The sequence below is a fragment of the Drosophila persimilis genome, unplaced genomic scaffold (genome assembly GCF_003286085.1).
Source record: "Drosophila persimilis strain 14011-0111.01,24,50 unplaced genomic scaffold, DperRS2 tig00000124-arrow-pilon, whole genome shotgun sequence".
NCBI classification, from domain to species: Eukaryota; Metazoa; Arthropoda; class Insecta; order Diptera; family Drosophilidae; genus Drosophila; species Drosophila persimilis.
The window spans coordinates 1,705,005-1,727,355 of NW_020825294.1; the positions used below are offsets into that span (position 1 = coordinate 1,705,005).

At 43.6% G+C, this 22,351-nt stretch overlaps 2 protein-coding genes across 2 annotated transcripts; one reads left to right on the forward strand and one right to left on the reverse strand.

The window, feature by feature from the left end:
* Nucleotides 1-1,906: 1,906 nt before the first annotated feature.
* Nucleotides 1,907-3,252, reverse strand: LOC6594000 (putative nuclease HARBI1). The gene is made up of 2 exons (XM_002019016.2): nt 2,726-3,252; nt 1,907-2,667 (listed from the first exon to the last, which is right to left on the reverse strand). The coding sequence occupies exons 1-2, from the start codon at nt 3,237-3,239 to the stop codon at nt 1,943-1,945; spliced, it is 1,239 nt and encodes a 412-aa protein (XP_002019052.1). The 5' UTR covers nt 3,240-3,252; the 3' UTR covers nt 1,907-1,942.
* Nucleotides 3,253-3,759: 507 nt separating this feature from the next.
* Nucleotides 3,760-6,889, forward strand: LOC6593999 (rab GDP dissociation inhibitor alpha). Its single transcript, XM_002019015.2, has 3 exons — nt 3,760-4,257; nt 5,412-5,887; nt 5,967-6,889. Exons 1-3 carry the CDS (start codon nt 3,864-3,866, stop codon nt 6,426-6,428), a joined length of 1,332 nt encoding a protein of 443 aa, XP_002019051.1. The 5' UTR covers nt 3,760-3,863; the 3' UTR covers nt 6,429-6,889.
* The last annotated feature ends 15,462 nt before the right edge of the window (nt 6,890-22,351 follow it).

Consider the following 22,351-nt stretch of genomic DNA (forward strand, 5'->3'; position numbering starts at 1 on the left):
CGTTGCCGCGGACTGAACAGTGTGGTGTGACCGCGGACTTGACGATGAAATATACCGCCCGACGCTCAGAAATATACCGAAACATTCCCTCTCATTTTAAAATATACCGTAAATATACTGACGAATTCAAGTTCTAGTATACATATTCCTCGATTTTGACATTCCCTCGAATATTACTAGCTAGATAAAACATTTTGCATTGCCCACATAATTTTATATGATTAATTATTCTATTTCCTACTTGACTGGTTTATTTTAACCACTTGCTTTTATTGGATTTTGCCTTAAAAAAGGTTTTTGCAAAAATGGTCAAACAAAACAGGTTTTAGCGAAAATGGGCACACAAAAACAACGAAAGAGGATAGCTGTTCCAATTGCTCAATTCTTTATTCCGTTGAATAATGTTGCCTAACTAAAACCTTTAGCTTTACCCATATAATTTCAGGCCATTGATGAATCAATTTTCTACTTGACTGGCTTGTTTTAAATACTTGTTTGTATCGCATTTTGCATAAAAAAGGTTTTAGCGAAAAAGGTCAAACAAATGAAACGTAAAAAAACGTAAGAGAAAAATCGTTCCAATTGCTCAATTCCTTTATTCCGTTCAATAATTCTGGCTAACTAGAACCCTTAGTTTTGCCCACATAATTTAAGATCATTGATGAATAAATTTTCTTCAAGATTGGCTAGTTTTAGTCCTTGCTTTTATTGTATTTCGGCTGAAACAAGGCTTAAACTATTTTTTTCAACATAAAAAATCAGTCGCAATGTTACTGGTATTTGAAGGCAAATTGCGGGTATAGTTATTTCGTATACCCTATTTCGTTAATTTAATATGAAGATCCTGTTTTTAAAACTATTTTTAAAACGTAATTAATGACGAAATTTTCTCAAATTAATGTTTTAGACATATTCATGAATATGATTGGTATCTTGCATCTGATATCTCGATCCTGATTTTGGTCATTGTAAGAATACAACTGCAATAAATCGTTGTGATATTTAAAACAGAGACTAAGTTGTTTTTGCCTTCTTTGGAGCCTGGGATGACAAACATTTTCTCAGTTCTATAACATCTCATTTGTTGTGAACCGGGTATTGCCAAATTTATCTTCCGTCGAATATTACTAGCTAGATAGATCTCTCAGCTCTGCCCGCACAATTTTATCCGATTAATGAATCAATTTTCTAAATTGCCTAAATTTTGGTGCCTCAACAACAGCCCACTTAACCGCCTTCTATTTAAACAGTTCAATGTCTTGAGGTAAATGCCGGCAAATATTCTTCTTTTAGATTCATGCCATATTTCCTCTCAACATACAAAAATCGCGATATCTTTCACCTAAACTGCGCTAAAATTATTCAATTTTCACTATTTTCGGTGGAATATTAAAATATCCCCATGGTTTACAATGGGTTCTCCGTTAAGGGTTGGAAACCATATTCTCGATTTTTGATATTCCGTGGAATATTACTAGCTAGATATAGATACAAAATTACTGATTTGTTTGATCGACACGAGAGGCACCACAAAAAAGAAACAAAAAACATGATGAATTCACATAACGGTTTAGATTATAAATGCAAAATGGTTTTTGAATTTGATATTAATATGTTATAGCCGTCATTACTTTTGAAATGTTTAATCTGTTTATGATTACATATATGAATGATAATCATTAAGTAACCTTTTGCTAATTTTGAAAATAGTAATGTTAAATATTTTAATTTAATTTTGTGGTTAATATTAAAAATGTAAAAACAGATCAAACTTAACAGTAAAACCCTTTTTGGTTGCCTATTTTGAACTCTAGAAACGTAACGCCTTATTTTGTATTGAATCCATGTCTAGCTCAACACGAAGTTTTCTAGAAACGTAGAAACCCCCGTGTGTGGATATTTTAAATTTAAATTTAATTTTTATATTTACTCGTATAATATTCTACATGGGGTTGACTGCGTCCATTTGCCAGGGCACGGCTCCCGACGCATTCACATACATTGTGAATCCATCACGGATTGAGCAGGCCACGTTCTCGCTTCCATCCAACTGTATGGGGGCTCCATGGGGGGCCAGCTCCATGAAAAGGGAATTCTTGCGCCACTCGCCCGGTATCAGGGTCACCAAGTCAGTGTCTTCCTTCTCCAGTCCTTTTAGATACTCCGGCTCCTCGCGCACGAGAAAGTTGTGTAGAATACTCGTGGCAATCACCAGCTTCTCCACCATGGACGCCTCCAGCTTGATTTCGGTTTGCAGGGCTCGGAAGCTGCTGGACATAATGCCCAGAGCGTTGACGACCACGCGATGGGCTCGGTTCAGGCGGTAGTTGAAGATCTTTTTTTCAATTGTCGAGGGAATCTCATGCTGCTTCATCAGCCAGGGCTGTAGCTCGAAACCCTTGTCGGCCAGAACCACGTGGGGCAGTTCCTCATTCAAGCCTAGGAGTGGCTTTTCATGTGGTATGTTCAGCAGGTTGCTCTCCAAACCATTGTACAGTGTGCTCTCGGTGAAGGCGTCCGTTGCTCCGCCTGGACTGCTGGCATCAACGTACAGAAATCTGTGATGGGCATCGACCAGAGCCAGCATAATAATGCTTTGGAACTGCCTGTAATTGGTGTAGCTGTCATCCTTGACCGTTTTCGAGCGGAAGGCAATGTGGTGGCCATCTAAAACAATAGACAACCTGGTGAGCTGGAATCATCGTTAAAGGGAAAACAATTTTACCTAGAGATCCCAGGCAGTGGGGAAAGTTCCACAGCTCCTCAAATTGCTTGGCTACGTCCAGCCATTCCTCCTCAGTTTGAGGTGTCTGCAGGCAGACTCCCTTTAGCTCCTTCACTATGGCCTTGATGACTTCTTCAACAATATATTTAATGGACGACTTACCCACACGATAGATGCCGGCAAGGGTGCTGAAAGAGTCGCCAGTTGTCAGGTATCTCAATGCCATTTGTAGGCGCGTCTCGGCAGGAAGGAGGGTGGGGTTTTTCCGATCCAGTCTGCCCCGCAGTTGCTTGAGCAATTTGCCAAATGCCGTCCAGGTCATGCCGTGAAGAGCGCGTAAAGATGTATCATCGGTAAACGTACACGCCTTAGGTATGGTCCTTATGGGTGCGTGTCCCTTGCGGCGGGCATTTTCCTTCCATGGCAGGTCCTCAGCTTTATCCCGATCCTCCAGATCGGCAGCTACTTGTGCTATTTTAAGGATATCGTGAATTAATTGTATTTCCCTCGCCATTGAACAAGCTAGACAGTGCTGCCAACTTTTTATTAGAAAAAAGCTGTTTCTAACTTGAAGCTAAAAATGTTCAAAAAACAAAACAGTAAATAATGGTGTTAACAATTTTGTATTAAAGTGATATTTAATATGTATTTTTTATGTATTTTTGCTCTCTAAACCAGAATTGTCTAAGCCAAACTAATGTTAATTGAATGAAATGCAACCGTCGTCGGACGGTAGACCCTCAGAAATATACCGAAATATACCGTCTCATTTTTAAAATATACCGTAAACATACTAACGAATTCAAGTTATATTATACATTTTCCTCGATTTTGATATTCTTCTTAGTATTACTAGTGTAAAATTAGCTTAGACATCCAAAATACATGCTGTTATGTACTAAAAAAAAAGTTTTTAAGCCGCAATTAAACTGAAATAAATGGGATTCAAAATTCGCGCCAACGTTGCAGCCCTGTGAGAGATACCAGCGAATGGCAGCACACAAATAACGAGAGACCACGCCGAACGAGTAGAGAAAAATTATTGAACGCTGAAACGAAAAAAAAACTCCAACGTCGCAGCAAGTGAAAAAACCCGTGAAAAGCCCATCGTCCCCATAGAAATAAACGCAAAGCGAAAATGAATGAGGAATACGACGCCATCGTCCTGGGCACCGGCCTCAAGGAGTGCATTCTGAGCGGCATGCTGTCCGTGTCCGGCAAAAAGGTGCTGCATATTGATCGGAACAAGTACTACGGAGGTGAATCGGCCTCGATTACACCGCTGGAGGAACTTTTCCAGCGCTACGGTCTGGAGCCGCCAGGCGAAAGGTTCGGGCGTGGCCGCGACTGGAATGTGGATCTGATCCCCAAGTTTCTGATGGCCAACGGGCAGCTGGTGAAGCTGCTCATACACACGGGCGTCACCCGATATCTGGAGTTCAAGTCCATTGAGGGTAGCTACGTGTATAAGGGCGGAAAAATTGCCAAAGTGCCGGTGGATCAGAAGGAGGCTCTGGCATCCGATCTCATGGGTAAGTGCGAATAGTGATCCGCTCTTTTTCCCCGTTTGAAAAAATGTTCGTATGTATTGTGCAAAAAATTGTACGTCTCCAGCTGTCTGTCTGTATGAGTATGTGTGTGCGTATGTACTCGACTCTTATCTGGGCTCCACTTTTGCCTTGTTCTTTGTCTCTCTCCCTCTCTCTCTCTCTCTTTCTCTGGCTTTCACACTCACTCGCTGTAGCTGTCGTCGTATGTTTGACTGTGACACGTATTTGCTTGGCCCTGCTGCCTGCTACCAGAAAAAGCCCCCTACGTTATGTGTGTAAAGAACAGACGTTCTGGTCTTTGTTTTAATGATAATTTCTAACAAATTCGTAAGCGTTTGTTTATTTGCCTTTTATTTAGCTTGTTTTCTGATTAGACTCTTGTGTGGGGCCTTGCCAGCTGTGCGTGTGTGCGTGTGTCTGGCAACCCTGGACGGGCCGACGAATTGGCCAAATTAACCGCTATGCTGATTCACTTCTAATCGCGTCCCGCTCTCTCCTCCCCTCCCCTCCTGCTCTCTTTCTGTTTTCCACATGAATTCGGCTTTAATTTAGTTTTTCCTTGTGGCAGCAACCAAAATGCAATTAGTCGGCCTGCTCCACACGCTCTATTTATGATTTAGTTGTAATTTCTTGTGTTTCTTTTTGCAACAACTTTTTTTTTATTTCGGCGCATTGAACCCTTTCACTTTACAGTGGAAATTGCCTCAATGGTCGAATGTGAAAAATGTTAGCCCGAGAATGATTCAAATTCGGAAAAGAATATTGTAAGAAATTACAAACTATTCCAAAACTAAAGCGCAAATGTACTTATAGCATTGCTTCACTGTACTAGCGTTACACATATGTGGGGTCTGACGTCATGGGGTGGCCCATGCGACTGTTGGTTGTGGTTTCTTCTGCTGCGCTGTTGCTGCCGCCCCTAAATTAGAGGTTTCAAATTATGGACAGTGGCCTGTGTGTGTGGCCGGAGTGTGTGTGTGTGTGTGTGTGGCATGCAAATGGAAATGTAAATTGAAACCCGAAACCCCCCGAAGGCTTGACCACGTCCTCCCCCGTGCATACTCGTAGATCCTGTTGCAAGTGCGATGACTAATCAGAGAATTATATTTACAAATTGATGTATCCTTTCGTTCTAGGTATGTTCGAGAAGCGTCGCTTCCGCAACTTCCTCATCTATGTGCAGGACTTCAGGGAGGAGGACCCAAAGACCTGGAAGGACTTTGACCCGACCAAGGCCAACATGCAGGGCCTGTATGACAAGTTCGGGCTGGACAAGAACACGCAGGACTTCACTGGCCATGCCCTGGCCCTGTTCCGCGACGACGAGTATCTGAACGAGCCGGCAGTGAACACCATCCGGCGCATCAAGCTGTACTCGGACTCGCTGGCGAGATACGGCAAATCCCCCTATCTGTATCCCATGTACGGTCTGGGGGAGTTGCCCCAGGGCTTTGCCCGCCTGTCGGCCATCTACGGTGGCACCTACATGCTGGACAAGCCAATCGATGAGATTGTCCTCGGCGAGGGCGGCAAGGTGGTGGGTGTGCGCTCTGGCGAGGAGGTGGCCAAGTGCAAGCAGGTCTACTGCGATCCCAGCTATGTGCCCGAGAAGGTGAGTAAACCTAAAAATACTCGTGGTTGATTTATGATTCTAATCTATACCATTTTCTTTGTCTCGGTGGCGGTGGCAGGTGCGCAAGCGTGGCAAGGTTATACGTTGCATTTGCATCCTGGACCATCCGGTGGCCAGCACCAAGGATGGCCTCTCCACTCAAATCATCATTCCACAGAAGCAGGTCGGTCGCAAATCCGACATCTACGTCTCGCTGGTCAGCTCCACCCATCAGGTGGCCGCCAAGGGGTGGTTCGTTGGCATGGTCTCGACCACCGTGGAGACCGAGAATCCCGAGGTGGAGATCAAGCCCGGCCTCGACTTGCTCGAGCCGATCGCACAAAAGTTTGTCACCATTTCGGACTACTTGGAGCCCATCGACGATGGGGCACAGTCGCAGATCTTCATCTCGGAATCGTACGATGCCACCACGCACTTTGAGACCACTTGTCTGGATGTGTTGAACATATTCAAGCGCGGCACTGGCGAGACATTCGACTTTTCCAAGATCAAGCACGAGCTCGGCGACGAGGAGCAGTAATCGAGTAATCGAATCAGTGGGCAAAGGACACCAGGAGCAGAAGATCAGAAGAGAACAGGAGACGACGCCTCATCCCCATGGTTATGGTGCATTTGGACACAGCTCAACATCAGCCACAAAAATCTGCTAGATACGCCAGCGCTTCGAACATCTGAGAGCGAAGTGGCCAAACAAACCCTAAAGAAAATAATACCCAAGATAAAGAAAAAAAAACCCTAAAAATAAAAAAACAAAAAAACCCAAAAAAAACACCCAGAAATTGTATTACGAAAATGCTTTTCCATCGTGTGAAGAAAGTTTTAGATGTGAACAAAACAAATTGCTTGCTTGGCGCAATATTGGATATATGTATGCCTAGAATATATATATGTATATGTACACCCCTATATAATTACAGCTCATACATACGAGTTAGGCAACTAAATGTGGAAATCCACCCAGAATACAGGAGGAATAGTAAACCCTCGCGACACTCACGCGGATTATGCTTGGAATTTAGTTGTACCCAAGTATATGGCCCTCAATAGTCTGCTTGGTTCTGTTCTTATTTTGTGATCGAAAATCCACATACACACACCCATACACCCACACACCCACACATGCATAATGCAGCATTATAATAATTGTAATCAAACAAAAACAAAAAAAGGAAAGTAAAATTAAACTGAAAGTGAAAAATGTCAAAAAGGCAAAGGAACGGAAAGCAGGAAATGTTCATCCCAGAAATAGTATTTGCAAGCCAAACGAAAAGAAAAATCCCAAACATACCCACACACACACACACACACACACAGATGGTCAATGGTCTAGAGAACTATGGTATTCCGCATTTTCAGAATTTACATTTTTAATAAAAATTATAAAAAATAAATACAAAAATTATACGGCTAGATTTGGGTTGAATTCTTGCTAGAGAATTGGACAGAACTCTATTTGATAGTCTGGAGCCAAGAAATGACTCCGGCTCCTTTTTAATATATGTACTATACACGAGTATTAGTTATTATAGGACTATGGAGAGTACGATTACATGACAGAGTTAGGGAAGGAGGAATTTGCTCTTAATTCATTCGAATTTATTTCGCAAATTATAATCCAATTTCCGCAAGAACGTTGTTAATCAAAAAGTAACCGGATTCCAAAAATAGTGTCCGATAATGTTTATTGCAGTTTCCGATTTGATAAAATTCCCTTGTGGTTTCGGGGTATAAGAGGTCCAACCTTAAATGCTAAAATGTTTCTGCGATACACTCCGGGGCGTTTCTCTTGGGAATTCCAGAATCCCTGAACATTACCACAGAACCATTTGTTAAGATCGGCAATGGATACTATTATATTGAGAATAATCAGAAAGGGGACTGGTATCAGGCGTATTTGGCTTGTCGGGAAATGGGCGCCGAGCTAGTCAGCTTCGAGACCCGTGAGGAGTTGGACGCAATGGATGCGTATATACCTATTAAGCACAGAGAGTCTCAATACTGAACTTCAGGAACTGATTTGGCAGTTAAGGGCCAGATGCTGAACCCCTGTCCGACGATGTTTGGTATCCCGGAGAGCCCAATGATAGGGGTGGTAACGAGAGATCGCTTCTAATACAAATATATATGTTAGCCAATCAGTTAACCCAGAATTTCTAACGGAAATCTATTTTTGAATCCGTCTGATCTAGTTCCAGAAGTGTTTATCTGTTTGGGAATTATCTCTGAGCGGAAATCCATAAGTTTCGGTTCCGTTCCGGTTCCAAAGAGGAAATCACTTTCGGTCCTGTCAGCTTTTGTCAGCCATCCAAAGGCGCACAATTTGAAAAGGAAAATGGAAATGATTCAATTGATAGCCATTTGAGTTCCCCAATGTCCTTTTATATTGCTCTTAAGCTGTTCGATGGACATTCCTTCAATTTGTAATAATGAGGCGACAAATGGGAATTGAGGAATTGGGGAGTATCCCGTCTTAGATCCCCTGGCTATCCCATTTCTGGTAGCATTTGAATCACGTAGCCATAAAGGTTATAGTTATGGCCAGGAGCCACTCCGCTCCACTCCGCTCCACTCTACTCCACTCCTTCTCGGTGTGACACAATTACGAATTCCGCAGCAAGTGTTTGGCATGCATTTGAAATACTTTGCCCAGTGCCAGTGCCCCACCCTTGGCAAGTGGGAAATTCTTATTGAATTGCATGTGGCATGCCACACGAGACTGTGGATGGGGCTGGGGTTGGGGCTGGGACTCCTCTCCTCTCCTCTCCTATCCGATCCGTTCCGTTCACTCGATGCGGGGGGAATGTGTAGAATGCTGAGAATGCTGCTCCCGATTCCTGTTAGTTTTAATGCTGTCGCTGACAGTTTTTCCCTTTGCCCGCCCTTCCATTACTTGACTTTCATTCTGTTTGCCCCGCCCCGACGACCTGTCCAGGAAAATGCCGCCAGCATTTTTCCAATTTCCGCATTCAAGAAAACGCAAAAGGCAAAAGCCCAAAGACATTTTCACATTCTTTTGCTTTGCTCGGCAGCGGCCACAAGTGTTTCCAGATATTCAAAGGTTGTTCAAAAAGTCTTTGAAAAAAGTGTGGGGGGTGTTGGGAATTTATGGGAAATTAGCTATACATTTGGGACGAAAGAAGCCTTTTGCCTCTAATGTATTTATATTTGAACAATTAAAGAGTTTCTTTGTGACTTTGGGTTGCTTTAAATATCAGAGATCCATCAACAAATTAAAGAAAACTTCGACCTCTTAGGAGTTGCTTTATTTCCAACATTTTATGTTTTGTATCAATCCGATATTCCTGGCACATTTATCGTCCTGCAACTGTCTCATTGAGGTTGATTTTTCCATGCTCCATTGGCCCCTAAGGATGGGCTTTCTCTCTCTCTCGCAGTCACTATTCGTATATCTCTAGATGATGATGATGATGATGATAGCGATGATGTGGCCAAAACACGTCGCCCCAAAGCTGGTCAAGTCTCTCACCACATTTCTGCTGCTCGTCTTGGATGGGGTTTTGCTTCTTTTTGCGGTTCGAAAAACAGCAAAAAAAAAAAACCGGGGAGAGAGAAGACAAAATTTGTAACTGGGCAAATTGAAGTCAAAACTTTGGCGCTCAGCGCAGCATGCAAGTCACATACAGCAGCAGCAGCGAGGCAGCGAGGCAGCGGGGCAGCTATAGGAGGCATTGGAGTCGGGTGTTGGCGGAGATGGAGACGGAGCGATGATGTCGACGCAGCAGCAGCCTCTGGCAGCCATGACTAAGCGGACTCTTCCTGTTTGTGTGTCTGTGCTTCTGTGTCGGGGCTCCTGTCCTTGTCATGGCACTGGTTCTTGTTTTGGGGCATGGTCAGGCTAACGAGGCAGCCTTCTCTGCCTCTGAGTGGGGGGAATGGGGCATCGTAATAACAGCCAACCGCAGATACAGATATACACAAACAAAATGATGCCTTTGGGGTCGTTTGACGGGGGCTTCTCTCGGCCATCATTTGGCTGCGGCGGCTTATGGACAGTGTCCATGGTGCAGGCTGCAAAATTGACGCAGTGGACAGGACAAGACACACACACACACACACATACAGAACAGACAGGATAACACAAGGACACACACACATACAGAGGAGAAGGGGACACACAAGCAGATACGATACAGAAGCGCATTAGGCCAAATTGAATCCAAGTCCTGGGCATTCCTTAAAGCGTAATGTGATTAATTAAACAAGTTATATAATGCATGCGACACGTTGTCTCCTCCGCTATAATCATCCTCATCATAATCATCAGAGATGACGGCAACAACAAAGCGGAAATTACGCGTACACTGGGAGAAAGTACAGCATAGAAGAGGATCTACAGTTCGGGAAAGTTGTGCCTGGAACTCTGCTTTGCTTCAACCAAATCATTTCAACTGTTTCTTTGATTTCTCGCTAATCTCTTTATTATTTCTCTCAGTGGTGAGCTCTTCCAATACTTGCCTTTATTATGCTCTTTGTCATTTTCATTTCCATTGCCATTGTTGTGCCTTCTTTTGGCCAGAGCTGGGCAACAACTTCATTATTGCTTTCGACACTGTACAACATCCTTGCCCCTGCACTCTCTCTCTCTCTATACCCCCTCTCCACTGTCTAGTAAGACAAGCAAATTTAAATCAATTAAGTAATCTTATTGCCACTGCTGTTGCTGTTTCTGTTGTTGCTGCTGCTGCTGCTGCCGCCTGATGCTTTGAAGATGCTCTCTGCCTTTTTCCATTGCCTGCTTTTAGGGGCACATTCACACCCACTCACACATGCAGCCACACACAGTCTTCCACTCTTTTTGTGCACTAGAAAAAGGGTATACTGATTGGGTTTAGAGTTTAGATGTTGGCAATGCCGAAGAGTAAGGAAAAACTCAAGTATTATTTACTTTTAAAGCTCATAAAAGCAATGATGCTGTCCCCCCAAATAGGATTACTTTTTCTACAGATAAGTACGAGCATATCTGTCGGATAATAATCATAATTGTATCTTGTGCAGTGTATGTTAATCAGCGACTTGCAATCCCAGGCATTCCGCTCTTTTTGTATGTCAAGCATTATAACTCTGGCAATTCCTTCTCATATATGTTCCTGCGTGTATGTGTGTGTGTGTGTGTGTGTGTCTTTGCCTGTGTACGTGTGAGAGTGTTTGTTGTTGGCTGGTGAAACTTTTGCTGTGTTGCATATTTTGTGCAGATTAATTAAATTGCCGGCACGAAGCCGGTATCCAGAGGGTAAGTGGAAGTGGTGAGGGGGAGGCGCCCTGGGAGCGGCAAAGCCGTGTTGAGCCCTTCATGGCACTGTTCGCCAAAAGTGAAGTGCATTATTAAATGTTTTTACCGAAAATTTGATGGCGAAAACAAACCAACAAAGAAATACTGGAATAAAATGAAAATAAAGTTAATTTTGTTGGCAATTAGTTGAAGAGATAGAACGAAGGAAACACAAACACTGATGGTTCAACAGTTTCATGGCAGCCAGCCTTGGGAGAACCATAGCAGACAGCTTTGCTAGTGTCATAGAAAGACAGATTTAAGGCAGCGTTTAGAGTTTTAACGCAACCAGCTTAATTTAGAATTTCATTGCAGACAGGTTGGAGATTTCAATGTCAAACATAGTTGAGATTTGTATAGCGGACAGCTTTGATATTGTCATAGCAGACAGCTTTATAAGTTTCATAACAGGCATTTAACAGCTTTAACAGTTTATCAGCCTGCGTTTCATGTTATTGAACTGGCGGAGCCAACACTGAAAGCTAACAGAGATAGATAACAGCGAAATCTAACAGATATACTTACCATAGATAGCTTAAGAGAAGTTTTAACTGAAAAATTCCCCAGCAGATGCTAACAGAGTTGACACTTCAGCAGTTAATAGCAGCTGTTAGCTAGCAGAAGCTCAAACCACGGCAAAATTCTCTTAAATGTTAAGCTCCATTGCAGGAGAGGGATTCCCTGTTAGGGAATAACATCTGCTGGCCAACAGCAGGACTAACAGACCAATTTGAAGTTGGCAAGAAATTTATTCCTTCCTTCCTGCGACCTTTTGTGGGGGATAGTAGATAAAACTTTAACCATCGGAAAGAGCTCAAGCAGATTTGTGCAAACATTTAATTTCCTAATTACAGTAGACAATTGATTGCCGTATAATTATGAGCCGCAAGGATACCCTGGACAGATTGCCATATCAAATGCTGGGGGCACCGGACCCAGTGGCGCCCTTTGGCCCTTTGGCATTTGTTAGCAATTAAATCTGTTCACTTGAGGAAGCAATTTGCCATTCACAGCAGAGCCAAAGGCGCCGCTTGCAAAGGTTGCCGTTGCCGTTCCCGTTGCCGCCAAACAATGACTCAAGTGTTGGCCAACTTTTCAGATGGCCAACAATGAGGAGCCCCACAACTGAAGGTGCTGCACCTCTGTGTGGTTGGCAAAAGTAAACCAAATGAAAGAATAGCCTTGGGATTTGCACTCTTATTTGTATAATTATGATGCTGAGGTTTCTCTAGAATGGCCTGGGAAACCCATACAGGACACATCGATCTTGTGCTGCTTTCATTCAGATCTTCCAGATTCCTCATCCTTTGCTTTTTTCCCTCGTCTATTCGCAAATCCCCCATCATCATCACCCGACATTCAGCATCGCCTTATGGTGGGTTATATTTATCTTACTTTACCCAATTCTCAATGTGTTTGTTCTCATTCGTGTTACCCAGCTTGTTTACACTCGGCTCCACCGTGCCGTCTTGGCTAACACACACACACACACTAACACACACACACAGCACTAGCACCTCCATTGCCTTACTTGGCATTTAAGTGCCATATAAATTCATTTTCACACACACACATACAGGAGCAGGAATCGTCTGCTCTTCTCACCTAGTTTTTATGCAGTTTCCCTGGCATTTCCGCTGCGAATGCATTTCCATGGCCAGCCCACAGACTCGTAAGTATCCAATAATATCCCTGGACTTAGGCAGGGCAATTGTTGCTTCGCCTTCTCGCTTTCCCTGAGTTATGGCCCGGCGGCAGACGTACTCTGCGACACTCTGTAAATTATACAATACAATGGACGATACGCTCCTTAATTGCTAGAGCCCGACCGTTTCCGATGCCGTTACTCCGATAAGGCTGGAGGCCCCAAAACGAGAGAGAAAAATGGTCTGCAAGCCCCCTCCCCCCCCGCTCGGATCGAAGATATTTTTGTGGAGGCTTAGGTGGAGTCTGAGGCTGGGGCATACCTCGCCTCGTTCCCTTGCCTTAACAAAAACTGCAGCTGTGTTTACCTTGAAATTTTGGTTTTCAATAATATTTGGCTTTGGGTTTCGGTGGGGGGGAGGGGGGCTGCTTGTCTACATGTCTTTTGCAAAAATAGCAAATGCATAAATGTGGTTACGCAGCGGAAAAGAGATGGCAAACAGAAAAGAGAACCCAGAAAGAGTGCAGGAGTGCAGGAGGCGGGGGGTGAAAGTTCAGCGGTGTTAGCGCTATCTGTGCAGCGACAGCCATATTTACCTGCCAACTGAAAGAAAGAACAAACATACATCCATACATACATACATACATATGTGTATATATGTATATCCACCTGTGTGTATGTATAAGGATGATAGCTACTTGAGTTCAACGGGAAAATTTCTTGCTGGAGTATCCCTGGTGGCTGGAGGAGGGATACGAATGCATGGAAACTGTGAATACTCTGCCATTTGATTTATACAGAATTTCCTTTAAATATACATACAACGTATCGGAAGTTCAAGAGTTACGTTTTCTTAAACTTCAGATATCCCTCTGGATCTTGTTGCCTTTTTCTTATCCCACAGACGAGTACATGTACATGTGCGTCTTCCCCCCCCCCCCCCCAACGAACACTGTTGGGTCCAAATGCCACACGCATCGCAGCTCTTGCCACGGCCCCCGGGTAGGCTATGTGCAGCCGACTCGATGGTCTTCCAATTAGCGGTTTTTGGCGAAGGCTTGCAGCTGTTTTACCACACTCTCGCCCTTGTGACGCCTCTCCTGCCCCTTCGTTAGCTTCGCTTATCGCACGGCCTTGTCCATTGGCTTGTGTGTTGCCTGCTGGCTGTCCGTGCCACCTCCTGCCAAAATGCCACATTTGCCGTGCCCCAGTCCCTATCGCCTGCCAGTACACTACTGCCGCAAGTCCTCTACTCTTTATGCCACTCGCAGGCTGCCGCTTTCCGCCTTCTCCTGCGCCCCATCCTCCCCCCCAACAGGGTAACCTCTTCTCACATTTCTCCTATCTTGCCATCCCCATCTTTTACCCCTCACGCCCTTCAAATGCATTTGGAGTTTTGAGCGTGGATTCCAGCTATTTTTATACGATTTTGCTATTTTTTCCGGATTTTTGTTTGCCATTGTTGCTGGCTCCCCATCAGCCCATCTCCTGGCCCCTAGTTTCACCTTTTTTTTTTGCTCTCGAATAAAACTGACGCCAAATTTCTTTGGCGTCAACCAATGCACAGAACGCATACACACACACACACAGATAGACATCACCCACACACACACACACAATGGCAGAGGAAAAAATTGTTGGTTTAGTTGGTTTCCCCGACTTTTCGCGCTGTACTTTCCCCCATTCGATTTTCCAGGTTCCCCGGGTGTGTAAAAAAATATAAAAAAATAATAAATGCGTTGCCCCCCCCCTTCCAGTGTGTGCCAGTTTTGCTGGTAACTTCTTTAGCTCCCCCCTTCCACCTGCAGAGGCAACAAAAAGTTTTACGTTCATGCATATTGGTAATTTATTAGCATAAAATGCCAGCAACGCGTAAATAATGCAAAAACATTTTGTTGTTGTTTTGCCAAAAGAACATTCTGCTAACATTTTGCCAACCCTCCCCCGGGGATACTACACACCCTCCCCTGCCCACTGCCCACAGCCCCCAGCACCATGCAACATTTGATTGCACCTATGAATGTGCTGCACTTGAAATCAAGGGATATACATTCTGCAAATTTGGATTTTAATTGGTTCAGACTATAATAAAAGAATGTAAAGTTAGCAATTTTCTTTCGGAATTAATCCTTAATTATTGTACATTTTAGTAACTATATTTAATGCAAGAAGTTTCGTAACATACAGACATTGATCGCCTAGCAAAAACCCTAGAAAATTCCTCTCAGTCCCCATATTTGAAAGATTGAAAATGTGGCAAGGCACTTCTTCAAAGGGAAAGCCCTTCTGGATATATGCACCTCCTTTCGGATCAGTCTAAAACATTTGTTTCTAGGGGACTCTTTAGCAATAGGTAGCCACTATTTTGGTCAGTGTATCCGTAACTATCTATAGATTTTATTGGTTTTTCTGAGCGTAAAATTCATTTCCGCCACATTTCTGCGTCGCTCACATGTCACCGGACTTGAACTAGGAGCAGGAACAGCATCAGTACTAGAACCAGCACTACAAGCAGGACTAGAACTCGTAGCAGAAGGAGCACGAACAGGTCAAGGAAGTGGAGCTGCATCCGCCTTTCTTTCCAGAACCAGAATTTCATTACAACCACAACCCACTTTCTCGTTCCCCCTCGTTCTTAAGTTCAATATTTCCGTTAAAAGTGCGACATGCCACTCCCCCCCGTCTTGGGGGCCGGTCTTGGCGTTCAGGTCGAGTGATTTCCGTTCGCCATTGACACATCTGACAGATGACAAGTTTGTTTTTCTGCTGCAACGACAATTCTTTGGGTTTGCAGTTCTTGTTTTCGCATAACGCAGGAGGGACTTTCAAGATAACTTCGGTGTGACACAAAGGGAGATTACAAGACCTAAAGGAACACATCCCTCTAATGGATATCCATTGCCTAATGCACAGGGAAATTCCGCCATTTAGAATCTTGACGGAATCTTCCACAAATTGAGGTCACGATTCATTCATTAGACCTGGCCCAAAGATGGCTAAAACTTAGCCAAGTTTTGGTTAACACGAATATGTGGCAAGACAACGGCATGGCATGGCCAAAAGAAAATAAATTCCAACCGAATGCAGTGACCCGATTTCGTTGTTAATCAGACAAATGACTGAGGAACGGAACGACGAGACGACCTTAATTTGGTGGCTCTGGGTTGTACGTACCTTTTGGCCATAAATAATTAGCCATTTGGCTGTGGCACACTTAGCATGGGCCAACATTTGCATGCACCGATGCAGGGGGATGGCGATGGGGATGGGAAGGGGAAGGGGTGCCGCCACATAGCCTACTTAATGGCGCCAAATGTTCGTTAAATGTTCGCCGGTTTGTGTGGCACAATGCGAATTGTTTTAATTGAAATGGAAAACGCGTAAATTTAAGTGAAATGCCGTCGTGTGTCGTATTTGTTTTTCTATTTGCATTCAATTTCACTTGGCAACAAACGCAGCACACACACGCACACAGATAGACACACAGATACAAATTGCAATGGACACTAAAATGGACACAAAGGCACAGGGGGAGGGGCCCCTCTCTCTCTCTATGTTTCTCACTGAGCAAAGTGTTTATTAACTTTGGCTGTTTGATCCACTTTGCGAATGGCAGTAGCAGTACCCCTGCTGCGGCCCTTCCTCCTCCTCCTCCTCCTCCTGTTGCCTCCTGTTTCAAGGATATTTGCCATGTGGTGGTAGTCACACACAAAAACAGAGGAACGGAACCAAACCAACAGAACGGAGGAAAAGAACGAGCACAAAACGAATGAATGAATGAATGCATGAAACAGCAGACAACAAGGGGCGAGAGAGAAGGGTAGGGTTGGGTTTAGGGGTAAGGGGCAGGAGCACAGGGGTCCACAGCACACACACAGAGAGAGAGAGAGAGAGAGTGAGAGAGAGCGGATAATTCAAATGTAATTTACAAAAGCACTCGTTTGATTTGTTACTTGTGCTGTGTGCAACACCGAGAGCCAGGGATACCCATCCCCAGATATCCCCCCCTACATCTCGATGCTCCATCTGCATTCTGACTGGGTATTAAAAGAGGGTGGGGAGGCAGCTAGGGGGTACAGTACAGTAAATTAGTGGGTCCTGGCTTTGGGTTAAGGGCTACGGGTTAGGGGGGGGGAGAGCGAATGCAGGAAGCAACCGGCCAACAAGCACAAAAACGCAAAAACCAATAGAAAAAATAGGGGAAAATAGATAAAAATCCTCTTTCTTTGGCAGATAAAACTTTGGATACCCTAAGGAAAAGTTGTAATAATTTAAGGCTTACGAAAAGTGGGTTCATAGGATCCTTAAGTGTGCAAGAAACCCACTAGTTCATAAGTCAGGGATTTGAACTTTCAGAAGCCAAAATACTCATGGATTAAGGAGATATTTCCTACATTCCTCAAGTAGATTTCCATGGAGATATACCCCATGAAAACCCAATCATTTCCAGTAGTTTCTCTTAGGGCATCAGAGTCCTTCCTCACCATCTATTTATCCATTCTCCGCCGTTGCAATTGCAGAAACAAATACTTTGCCCGGGCAGAGAGTCCATCTTTGGCCTTCTGCTATTATTTGAATTTAATTATCTAACTAATTGGATCGGTTCGGGTCGGTTGGGTTTGGTTCGGGGTCGGTGGAGGAGTGTATGACGATGGTGGCAGCGTCTGGCTAACACCAAAAGTCAACTAATTAGGCGCACACAAATTATAGCAACATTTATGCCAGATATACGAGTATATGGTGAGATTATGAATGGCCAAGGGAAGAGTCCGAGGCAGACACGCTCCCCTTTAATTGCCGTCAGATTAAATTAATGCAAAGACAAATGTAGATAGTATATCAATCGAGGGCTCAACTAGTTTTAGTTGGGGCATTAGTATTCAAGTTTTGGCCATCAACACGTACAACAAATTAACTTAATGCCTTGAATGGGGAATGCCCAATGCCCCATTTCCCAACGGCAGAAGTGGGAAGAGAATTGCAGGCGAACCTAAATAGATAGGGCTCTTTAGTATCCCAAAAAACATTTAATAAGCCTCAAATAATTAAATAAAGACAAATATAACCACCGACAGGGGCTTGAATGATAAACCAGCAATACTCTGCCGAGAGGGTCAATTTTTCCCCCTTTTAAGAGGGGCTTCTTTAGGCGTGGCAAAGTATTGTTTTTACAAGGGACTGAGACAATTTTTTAGATTTGTAGATAAAAGAGTCCTATAGTCTTGCTTTCCCTGTCGGTGGCATATAAAATAACACCAAACTTGTAGATGGTAAGATCGGGAGTAGTCATTCAATTCTGTGGTGTCTCCTTTTCAAATTTCTGGATCCCCTGAACCACAGGAACATTTGTTCAAATTGTCTGCCTTGTGCGAGCTGCATTAATATCATTTGAGACAATTTAGAATGGCATTTGATCAATCAGTATCTGTTAAAAATGAATATCTACGATAGATACTGGACCTCAGTAAAGACTTGGCCATCCAGGGTAAACATATTAGGTTCTCAACAGGAGCACCTGAGGTATCCGACAGAGCCAACTAATCTGGGGGGAATCAAATGATATTGCTCAGAATAATGCTCAAAAAAGAGGAGCTATATGTGGAAACCACTTCAGGAAATGACAGCCACGTTGGTAATGAGGTCATTGCCATTAACAACATACAAATTATTAATAATCACATCAAAAAGCGATTACGGGCAAGAAAAGATCTGAGTAATTGCAATCGAAGGTTCCTGGAAAGATGTCTCAAGTGTCTGATGATTCTCCTTCTAAGCCTTTCCAAGATAAGATACAATAGCTTGTTGGGATCGATTGCGATTTTGGTGGGGTATAAAAAGGGCAGTCTCTGAGATTTACCGGACAGTCAGCGCAAAATGTATCGGAAACTCGCTGAAGTATTGGCCCTATTGGGCTTCCTTTCCCTATCTGGAGGATATAGAGTAATATCCAATGTTATGGACGGTAAGACTCTACATATACAGAATATAAGAACACTTTTTGTATTTAAATGAAAATTGTTCTTTTAGGAGTGCCTGAATTCGTAAACATAAATCCGGCGCCATTCGTTAAAATCGGCAATGGGTACTATTATATTGAGAACAAACTGCGAAAGAACTGGTTTGATGCCTATGAGTCGTGTAGCCGGATGGGAGCTGCATTAATCTCATTCGAGACTATCGAGAAATGGAATTTGATCAATAAGTACTTAAAGGATGAGAAAATGGACTATTTTTACTGGACCTCGGGGACTGACCTCGCGAAACAGGGCAAACATGTTTGGCTTTCGACTGGAAAACCCATAGCATTGGACATCTGGCATCCATCCCAGCCTGATAATTATATGGGGGTTGAGCACTGCGACGAAATGGGATGGAGACTAGATAATACCACATACACTGGTTTGAATGGTGCAAAATGTACATCTCCAGAATACTATATTTGCGAGGCACCACAGCCGAAGACAGCCTCGTTTATTGTGTGGTAAAGTATTTTAGGATAGAAATTGATTGAAATAAATCTTCAAGTACAGAAACAGCTGTGCAATTCATTGGAGTAGCACTCTTAAGATTTTAACAAACTTTCCTTTGTATTAATTTTCAGGAAATCAGATATATAGAATGAACTTTCTGACAAATTGCCATACTAGTAGTCCCCAAATTGAAGTCGAACCGAGGGGCGGTGGCGGGGAATTTATTTATTTAAATTTTGCCACAATTTGCAGGCTAATTTCATTGTCACATATTTCGTTGCCATCGATTGTTATGTCTGACAGCGACAAATGTCAGAGTGTCAGAATGTCAAATCGCAGGAAAAAAAATAAACTCTGGGCAAATAATTTTCTTTATTTGCATTTCACATTCACACAATCGACAGTACAGTCCCGATGCGGGGCCTAAAATATGCTATCAAAATGTTTGCCAATGTCTGCCTCTTGGCCAAAAAGCAAAAGTGACACACACACGCACACAGCCCTCTCCCTGCCCCCTCGCCCACCCAACCACCTCACATATGGCAGGGCCAAAAGGGGCAAAGGGGTTGAAAAAGTTGAAAAATATCTATTTTTTGTTGAGCCATTTTAATCCACTTTTCAAAATTTATTATGCAGAAACGTTCAAAAATTTCCCGCCAAACTTTGCGTCTAAAAAAAAAATATGGGTGTAGGTCCTTTTGTGCGGGGCTGTCTATGCGAGGTGCTCGAAGGGTTGTCGGTACTCGAGTAGGTGTTGGCAAGAGGTTCGAAAAAGTCTCACAAAACCGAGTGTGCCCCAGGGTATGCCACATGTCTGCACTTGTATGTCAGTCTTCTAACTGGTGTCCTTTTTTAGGGTTCTTTTGGCTAGAGACAGACTAGTGCTGTCCACATGTTTTGGGGGTCATAAATCTGCAATTACCAGTCATGCTGGCTGGTTTCGTCCTCGTCCAGCAGGGTCCTGCCTCCTGCATTGTGCGGCGCCGCCGATGCTGACAGAAATTCGCTGATGAATTGGCTTTTTGCTGTCCGAAATGATTTTCGAATTAAATCGAAGCTGCAGCTTAAATTCAGACCCAGGCCACGGCCCCAATGTGACATCTAAATTATGCTTAGACTCTGTTTGCTTGCAATTTGATTGGAGGCAGGCAGCCCCGTGCGCGGTATATCTCTCTCTCTCTCCGTCTCCCTCTCCCCCTCCCTCTGGGAAAGTTATCCAGTTAGTTTGCTGGCCCGAAAAAATAAATAAACAAAACAGTTGGAAAGAAAACTTCAAGTTGCACTCTCTCTCTCTGTCTCTCTCTCTCTCTGTCATTTGCTGGCTTTAGTCCTGTCAGTGTTTTTGCTTCGACTGGGTTTTCTTTTGGGTTTTCCCTGTTGTTACCCTGGACTTAAAGAGCAGGAGGGTATGTAGCCCTCAAGGGGAAGTATGAATCAGTTTTAAGAGACTGAATACCAGACGAACGAAAGAGTTGTACAAGTGTTGGACTTTTCAGTAAAATTCTTTATATATACTCTATTTTTAACAGGGTAACTCCTTATTGAGGCACTAACCCCCCACCCCCTTATAGGAATCGTGTCTCTCTTGTTTCATTCTTTCTTTTTCTATGAACTGGTAATTTTTGCCATTTCTTGGCCGAGAGTCCCGGGATGCGATGCGTTCATGCTTGGCAGCCAATTCAAGTCGTGTCATTTTGTTGAGTTTGTGTTGAGAGTTCGTTGAGTTACCCCCGGCTGCTCCCCTCTCTTCTTGTAATTCAAATGTCAGTCAGTCAGTCACTTGGATCAGTCGGCACGTCAATGTGAGGCAAAGTTCCTGCCAACCCAAGCCGAGGCTCTCTGCTCTTCCATCCACTTGAGCCTTGCCAACTCCTCCGTTCCGTTCCGCTCCAGCTTCCAGTTTCAGTTCCTCTGTGCTCTGTGCTCTGTGGCCCAGGTGTTGTCTCATTTGTATAGCCACTGTATAGATCCCGAGTATGTGTCTGGGTCTGTGCTCTTTCCGTCTATCTGTCTGCCTGTCTGTCCATCTGTGCGTGTGTGGCTTTCTGTACTAGTTTTTCCTTTAGTTTTTCCTACTGTCTATCCATTTTTGCGGTTGCCACTGCTGCTCTGCTGCTCTGCTGCCCTGCCATGCCTTTGCGTGCAGCTGAGAGAAATAAATTATTTATCGAGCTCCGGTTCGTCGGACACACACGAAAGAGTAGTCCCAAACACAATAAAAATATATGCTACATTTAGATAAATTGATTTCTGTTCAGTTCCTGGGTAATCAACTGAAATCTTGCCCAATCATCGATCAAAGTGCAATGGGCATGAATATGCCAAAAAGAAAACTCAAAACTCGAATGTTAAACATGGCAGTGAGTCCTTTAGGATCTCTACAATTGGAAGAGCAAATCTTACAGTTTTAGTTAGATGTTTAGTGATTCTTTCAAGACCAATAAAGTTAAGTGCTTACAATCTAATCACAGCTACTTTTTCTTGAAATAACTAACATTTAAAGAGCCCTCAAATTTGATAGGTTTTTAAGCTACTTCAAGTGCTATCCACTCATTCATATTTAATCAGAGACTAGTGAACCCTATACAGTCTAGTTCCTATCTTTATTGGCTCTACTTTCTTGAAGTATCTTTAAAATGCTACTATTTTTAATGTGACAAACCTCTCACGGGTAGTAGACCCAAAATAGGAGTCTATTTTCGGCTTTCACGTCTGCTGCTGCTGCTGCTTCTATGAATTCATGGCGTTGCCAGCTGTTAAACGTACTCCGTCGTATGTATGGGTGCTGTGCATGGGCATGCCATTGTTCCGGAGTGACTTCTGACTCCTCTACTGAATCCTGGCTGCGTATTTGCTTGCCTGCGGCCTGAGGTTCACACTCCTGTTCGGGCCACAACTCAGAGCTTATGAATTTGTGGCCTCAGTCAAGTAGCAGAGGAGCATCAGCAGCTTGGCGCTTATAAATTTCATAAGCTTGCCACAGCAGCAGTAGAGGAGGAGCAGGGGAGTAGGGAAGCAGGGGTCTTGGTCTCTCAGTG

What these genes read in the sequence shown, in the direction of transcription:
- LOC6594000 (XM_002019016.2), bottom strand. Translation starts at nt 3,239, where the DNA reads ATGGCGAGGGAAATACAATTAATTCACGATATCCTTAAAATAGCACAA. An exon ending in CCACTGCCTGGGATCTCTAG is followed by an intron (nt 2,668 to 2,725) that starts GTAAAATTGTTT and finishes CTATTGTTTTAG; the next exon opens with ATGGCCACCACATTGCCTTC.
- LOC6593999 (XM_002019015.2), top strand. Translation starts at nt 3,864, where the DNA reads ATGAATGAGGAATACGACGCCATCGTCCTGGGCACCGGCCTCAAGGAG. An exon ending in TCTGGCATCCGATCTCATGG is followed by an intron (nt 4,258 to 5,411) that starts GTAAGTGCGAAT and finishes CTTTCGTTCTAG; the next exon opens with GTATGTTCGAGAAGCGTCGC. An exon ending in CCAGCTATGTGCCCGAGAAG is followed by an intron (nt 5,888 to 5,966) that starts GTGAGTAAACCT and finishes TGGCGGTGGCAG; the next exon opens with GTGCGCAAGCGTGGCAAGGT.